Below are 7,356 nucleotides of genomic sequence, written 5' to 3'. Positions count from 1 at the left end.
GCCGGCTGGTCGCGAGAGAGGAGCCTCCCTTCCCGTTCGCCCGTGAGCCAGCCGCGCGATCCCTTCGACTGGACACTGCGCCCGCTATTCAGTTTCACCACGACCGAGATACTCCGGGAAAGTGTCGGTTAAAGTGCCCGTTCACGTGAATCTGCCCACCGGCTACATCGCTCGCTACGGAAAATGGTAAATATCCGGACGCGGCGACGGCGACGATGACGGCGACGGCGGCCACCGCCGCCGCCACCGCCGCCGCTCCGCCGTCGCTGTTGCTGCCATTTCGCACGTATCCACATCCGCGTAATAATTAACGCTCCGACGAAGAGGAAACGTCCGCGAACGACGCGACGGGCGAGAGCGCGTCGCGATCCGGCGCGACGGGCGAGGTCCCGGCGCGGGCGACGACGGCCTTTTTGTGGTTATGGCCGCAGCAGACGCGCCGGTCGGCCATTGCTGCCCGGCTATCCCGAGATACGCCTCCTTTCTCGCAACGGCGCGACGCCCGGAAGAATCTCGCCGACTCGCCGCCGCATCGTCCTCCCGTGATCTCGTCTCGTTTCGCCTCGTCCCGTCCCGTCCCGCCTCGCCTCGGCCACGTATCGCCGCTCGTCCGACTCCATCTCGGACGTATTAGCCAGATTGGCCTCTCGAGTGATTCGGGATTCCTCAGCGACGACGACGACGACGACGACGACGACGGTGGCGGCGATCCTGCGACAGCGCGCGCGGACTCGACGTCGCTTCCTGGAAGCGTATGATTCACTTCCACCGCGGCGAGCCGGATCAGTGACGGAGAATCGCGCGTCACCGCGGCGTGAGATCGCGCTTTTACGCCTGGGAGATCGCTCCGTCTTTCTCCCGTCTTTCTCTCTCTCTTTCTCTCGCTCTTTCTCCCTGTCTGTCTGTCTGTCTGTCTCCTCTCTTCCCTTTCATGAACGTTGCACCCGATTTCAACCGGTGTCATTCTCGCGAGTCGGGAACGTCGGAAGCCCGCATCCTTTCGAGGACGCGCGCGTTCCGCGATTTATCGCGCGATACGAACGCGATACACAGGGCCGTTTCTATAAATATTAAATTCGAGTTAACTGGGATTTCGGCGGCTTCGTCTCTTTTTAGCTCCGTCCAGGAGACGGATAATCCCGATTTACTCCAACGTTGAGCGCGTCGTCGCGACGAATCTCGGAGGAGGTTCGCAACGCGTCGAGAGATTCCTGATAACGCTCGCAGAAATGAATCGTGCAACGTTCCGAAGACATTACCCCCCTCAAACGCCGCGACGATCGCCTCGATAACACGACATAAAAGGTAAACGGCTCGCCGCAAAAGAACGACGATGACTCGATTCGTCAACATTGTCATAGCGCCTTTACAGCCGTGTGATATCTATTTTTATTTATTTATTTATTCGCTCATCTCTCTCTCTCTCTCTCTCTCTCTCTCACTCCCTTCCCCCCTACTATCGTCTCTCGTTAAAAAAAAAAAGCACCGGCGTGCTCGTGATATGCTCAACTCGCTTAGATCCAGTACATATACCGTGTGTCGTTCGAGTTACGCAGGAGAGGAGAACGATGTCATGGAGTATTAAAAATATAACGATGAATAAATCCGCGCGGTGAAAGGCGGAGAGATGCATTCCGAAACATTCGCAGTCCTCGGACTTAAATACCGGATCGATTTACCTAAGTTTAGCTCTCGTGTGAGTTTCAGGAGAGTTAACGATATTTCAAATGATATCATGTTTCGCAGAACGACGTCGTGAACGGGATCGAGGAAGCGAGATCGCTGTGCGAGCGTCATCCTCGAGAGAACGCTGCGTGTTTTATTTCGGCCGGACGCCTCTCGAATCACGTGGCTATCGACACGGCCACTCTCCGCCCGAGAATCTCGCTCGGTGGTTCCCACCGGGATCGTTGACGGATCGTCGACGATCCACGCGCGTTATCCCGACGATCTGCTCGGCGATTCGGGGAAATCGGGTGACGATCAGTTTCCATCGACAGCGACGGGCTCTTTCTGACTGCACCCACGTTACATCCGCCGCGCTCGAACGTTCGGGGAAAGGAAGAGGAGAGGAAATAATGGCAGGAATTTAATTCGTAATCTGTGAAGAAGCGCCGTAAACACGTCGGCTTATGTAAAACAATGGAGAATCTCGTCTCGAGAGATTCACGAGCTTGATATCGGTTGCTTTGCACGCGATCGAACGTGTCGATCACGCGTGTTGATCGCCGGCGTTTTGTATTATCGTGATCGGCCTTCGAAATCGCGTTCCATGAAGAATCTCGCGGGAATATGAATTTGTCAAACGTCCAAAGTTAAAGTTAGTTTATTATTAACTGCCTCTCGCGATTAGTTCAACCGATGCTCTCCTTTTCGCGACACCTGTTGTAAAAGAGACGACGATTTTAACGAGAGCCCCTACGGCAGTAACAAACAAGTTTTAACGAGAGTTTAATTTCAGATGTTTAATAACGTAATAACGATGTTTAATAGAAGTGCCGTTAGAATAATAAACTGAGAAAAAAAGGAAATATTGTTGAAGAATATTATTTGCCATTTTATAGTGGGAAACAGAGAGAAAGAGAGTCCAGCGCTAACAAACGTTTGTTTTTCTTTTGTTGTTTTCTTGTTGTTATTTCATTGTTGTCTCGTTATTTTTGTTTTGTTACTAACGAAGCTTCCGTTGACATTTAAAACCGAGCGATTCTCTCGCAATCCGACGCGAATCCGACCGACGAGAGGGAGATTTAACGCAATGACGACGGAGACTACGGAGAGTCCACGCAAAGTCGCTCGTCTGCGTCTCGCGACGATAACGGAGGCGTCCAGCTAATATCGCGAAAAGTTGCAACCTCGCTTAGCGCGGCGAGGATGGCTTCTTTTATCAGAACCACTTGCGACTCTCGCGCGCGGGATATAAATAAGACCGTGACTCGGTGCCGCTTATCGCCGCCGCCGCTCACCGTTCCCCGTCCGTGCGATTAAGCACGACCTTAACCCTGTCGCGGGTTCGCCTCCGCGACGCCCTTTCCCTCCTCCCACGAAGGAATTTACATGCCTACGGGGATAATTATAGAGCGACGTATCGAGTAACGTCTCGACACCGTGTAAAAGTCTGTTATCCGTGCACAAGGTGTCTCAAGAACGCGTGATTTTCTTAACGGCAGGCTGCCCTGGTCACACTTGAAATCGATCTCTTCCCTACGAAACCGTCAATAGTTTCCTAGCAGTAGGACCTCGAAAAAGTGAAACTTGAGTACGAACGCGAGCAGAATGTTTTTTATTAATTTCAAATGGAATTTATTCTAAATAAAATTTTGATACGAGTTGTAATTATGAAGGTATATGAAGGTACATGTAAAATTGGAAAGTTGCGACAGAAGATTAGCGAAGGAATTTGTCACTGAAACGAAAGTGTTTTTGAAATGTTCCATATATTATTTACAGCATAAACACAATTTTGATCAAAATAAATCGACAATTATAATTTATAGCGTAATGGGAACGTGTGGCAAAGTGTCAAATCATATCTTGAAACTAAACTTGAACTAAAGTCAGAACGAGAGAATACATATCGGACACTCGAACTTTTAGTCTCTTTTTCGTTAACATCAGTCTTTTTTTTTCCTTGAACGCGTTCACCTCGGCGTCCTCGGTGAGGAGAGCTGGCTCTCCTCGTGAAACTATCCCCTTCTCCGATCTGTCGGCTCTCCCCTGGTACCCTGTCGCACTTCGCCGCGCCTCGACGATGACAGTAAAACTAGAGAGAGGCGCGATGCAGAGCGGTGCGCCGGTAGCTACAGGGAGAGGGAAAAATTCAATGAGCCTGTAAGGAGGTCGGTTATTTTCTTGCGGGCCAGCGACTCTCGAAGTTCACTGACGTCTCGCATCTGCGGCGACGGCGACGGCCGGTTGATTAAACTTCTCGACATCGCGACTCCCTCTTATCGTGTCACCCCCCCTCCGAAGCGACGTCGCCTCACGATCGAACCTTATCAGCCGAAAATCAGAAAAAAAATGATTCGAATCACGTTCAACAGATATTCGTTTTAACTATACTTTGCTTCTTTCTAGCCTGATTGAGTTAGGCATCGTGGCTTGCGAATTGGAGATTATAGCTCTATCTGTAAGATAGCTTTAATCTGAAAGGGTCGGCAAATCTTTTTTGTAAAGGGCCAGATGGGGTGAATATTTTAGGCTTTCTTTGCGAGTCGAGAGAATGTTAGATGTAACGAGAGAAAAAACAAATTTCTACAATTTTTTTATTTGTGAAATTTAAAATGTAATAATAATTATGCGGACAGTAATTTGGCGACCACTGGTCTGCAGCGCGCTTTGTCTCCACAATCTTCAATTCGCAGCTCCTCTAAATTGTCGACGTCGTCTGATACGGGTCCAAGTGCGCGCGTATTTCCTTATCAAATGTAAAAAGCGCAGGGAAGCACGGTTGAAACAGACAGATTTATTGATGAGTCATCCTCCGTTTGACCTTGTGCGCGGCCAGCTTGCGTCTAGAGGGGCACAACACGCCCCAGAAGCGGCAGCCCCCTCGGCGTCATCCCTTTAACCGGCGTCCCCCCCTGTCACCGCCCCGTCAGGATATCGACCCAGGAATTGCATCCTCGGCGTTCACGCCGGCCACCCTCCAACCGTCGCGTCTCTCCCGCAGGAGAGACCCCCCCCTCTCGCACTCCCCGATTCACATCCGTTACGTTCCTTCGGTCATGTGGAACGAGCGGCGATACGTTTAGTACGGGTGTCGGCTGTCGAGGACGTCCGTATTTGAGTCTCGTGCCCATAATTAACGATCACGAATGCGGATGCATCGCGATTATTCATGCGCTTCCGCGAAATTCGAGCCGGCCGGCGCGCTGCGCAACGTAAGATTTAATGAGCGACTGAACGTCGCACGATAATTCAACACACAGGCCACAGGGAATCTTATGCAAATAAACCCCTGTAGCTTGTGAATGCCATAACTTTTGAGAAAATATATAGGCGTTCGTACGACACGGCGGATCGTGTGACGTGTTCACCCTTCGGGTGCCAATTTCACTCATGCATTTGGCAGAAGCGAGGGAAATAATTCATAGCAATGTGGAACATTTAGATTCTTTTAGGTAGAATAACACAGCTCGACAAAAACAGCAACTTAGAAGAAAAAGGATAATCAGCTGCAGCTTTCTTGATGCTCGATAAGATCACCGAAATACTTGGTCGCAATTTTGAAATTGATTCTAAACCATCGCTCTCTTTCGTGTGGGTTTAGATCTTTTGGTCGCACGGTACAGCTTAAAGTTTTGATTGCAAGACTTGAGAATGATGAGAGTATTCTGACCATTGAAGGTTTCCCTTAGTCCATTTGTGCCCCGATACCAAGGTAATCCGGCGCCGCGGTCGTATTTCACGAATTCGCGCGGTGCGGAGAGGAGAGACGATCGGACGAAAGTTCGTAGCGCGCGGCACGTGCCCGAGAGCCAGGAGATAACTTTAGAAGTGGATCGTCGGATCTCTTTTAGCGTCGGGATTCGCGCGTGGGAAGAATTTATTTCGGGTGGCGCGTCCCCCACGTATTTTGCCCGCGAAATGGGCTTAAACGGCCCGGCTGACACGGCAGCGCGCGACGTATGCCGATTGCTGAATGCCGGACACGTTGTATTGACGAAATGGTCCCGCTGCTTGCGCAGCGTCAATTTGACCACCGTAGGGCAACAACCAGTCGAACGATCGCTGAAATTTTATGCGACTTTTTGCGCGGCTGTTTCGTTACGAGATGCCGACGAATAAATTCGTGATTCTGTATATTTCATTCGTTTCGTAATAAAACAAAGTTTGAGCGAGCGAAAATATCGCGGATATATAGAAGTATTTCGAAAACTTTCTTACATTGATAAGAAAGTGTCATAAAATATACGATGACATATGAGTACGCTAATAAGTGTCGAACAATCGTAATTTCTTATCGTGTTTTTTTCCTATTCCTTCTCATCATAATAATTTACATTTGTTTTATCAGGCATCTGGAGTGACAGTCGCGGACGTTTGCAAGACAACGTACGAGGAGATAAAGAAAGACAAAAAGCACCGATATGTGATTTTCTACATCAAAGACGAAAGGCAGATAGATGTCGAAGTCATCGGACCCCGCGACGCGGCTTACGACGCCTTCCTCGAGGATTTACAGAAGGGCGGTAGCGGGGAGTGCCGTTACGGCTTGTTCGACTTCGAATATACCCATCAATGTCAGGGTACTTCCGAGGTAATTACCACGTCCATTTTCGTGTAAATGCTATTTTCTGTTATGTGTATACCGCTTTGAAAGTATTGACGGAGCTCTCCGGAGCTAACAGATGTTTTTAAAGGTACGTCATTGTATCGTTCTTTCCTCAGGCATCCAAGAAACAGAAACTGTTCTTGATGTCGTGGTGTCCCGACACGGCCAAGGTTAAGAAGAAGATGTTGTATTCGAGTTCCTTCGACGCTTTGAAAAAGTCGCTGGTCGGTGTGCAAAAGTACATACAGGCGACGGACTTGTCGGAGGCCTCCGAGGAGGCTGTCGAGGAGAAGCTTCGAGCTACTGACAGGAATTAGGAGTATTCCAGCAAATCCCAAAACCACTATTACGAGATAAGAAAAAGAAAATCAAGTGGAATACAGTACATCGCGAATTAACTTCCCAGAAACAAAAAAAAATACAATAATACTGTCGTTGCATCGAGGGTTCACGTTTTTACACATTTTTCACTTTTAAACGAGACCGATTATCAAGTATTTTGCGCTACATATGTTAGTCATCATGGGAGCGAATATTAGTAAAGGTAAACAGAAATGGAAAAAAAAGGTTCAGCAGCAAAGGGCCAAGCATCCCTTTTCATACCGCGGACGTTGTGTGAATCTGTCTGATATAATATTAATATTATACTATATTATTATATAATTATAAGATAATTGTACAAGAATACAAAACAATTTACAACCAGTCAAGCAGTAAGATCAGAATTATTACAACTTTTTTTCTCACTGGCTGTACAACTTTTAAATTAAATTCATTTCATTATGACTCCTTATGATGTCCTGTCAGTAAAACCCATTATATTCTCAACATTTTTGCACGTTTATTATTTCGAAACCGAGACTACTTGGGGAAAGATACGGGTAAGAGATAAAGGAAATAAATTTATAGGAAAAAAACTACGAGTAATGTTGGCCGATAATGCAGCTTTCGTAGAGTTCGCAGAGACAAATCCTATGCGAAGCAAAATTTCTGCAACTGGTCTCGACTGACGATACTGTTTCTCTCCGAATGGTAAAAGGCAGGTTTTCTTCCGAACTATGCAGCAGAGCTTACCGACGACA

At 48.2% G+C, this 7,356-nt stretch overlaps 1 protein-coding gene across 1 annotated transcript; it reads left to right on the top strand.

Moving 5' to 3' along the window:
* The first annotated feature begins 6 nt into the window (after positions 1-6).
* LOC112461443 (cofilin/actin-depolymerizing factor homolog) lies at positions 7-7,102 on the top strand. Its single transcript, XM_025026685.1, has 3 exons — positions 7-186; positions 6,017-6,259; positions 6,391-7,102. Exons 1-3 carry the CDS (start codon positions 184-186, stop codon positions 6,589-6,591), a joined length of 447 nt encoding a protein of 148 aa, XP_024882453.1. The 5' UTR covers positions 7-183; the 3' UTR covers positions 6,592-7,102.
* Positions 7,103-7,356: the final 254 nt, after the last annotated feature.

The sequence above is a fragment of the Temnothorax curvispinosus genome, unplaced genomic scaffold (assembly GCF_003070985.1).
Source record: "Temnothorax curvispinosus isolate PA1 unplaced genomic scaffold, ASM307098v1 QBEX01011401.1, whole genome shotgun sequence".
Taxonomy (NCBI): domain Eukaryota; kingdom Metazoa; phylum Arthropoda; class Insecta; order Hymenoptera; family Formicidae; genus Temnothorax; species Temnothorax curvispinosus.
This window is presented reverse-complemented; position numbering and strand designations above follow the sequence as displayed.

What these genes read in the sequence shown, in the direction of transcription:
- LOC112461443 (XM_025026685.1), top strand. An exon ending in AATGTCAGGGTACTTCCGAG is followed by an intron (nt 6,260 to 6,390) that starts GTAATTACCACG and finishes TTCTTTCCTCAG; the next exon opens with GCATCCAAGAAACAGAAACT.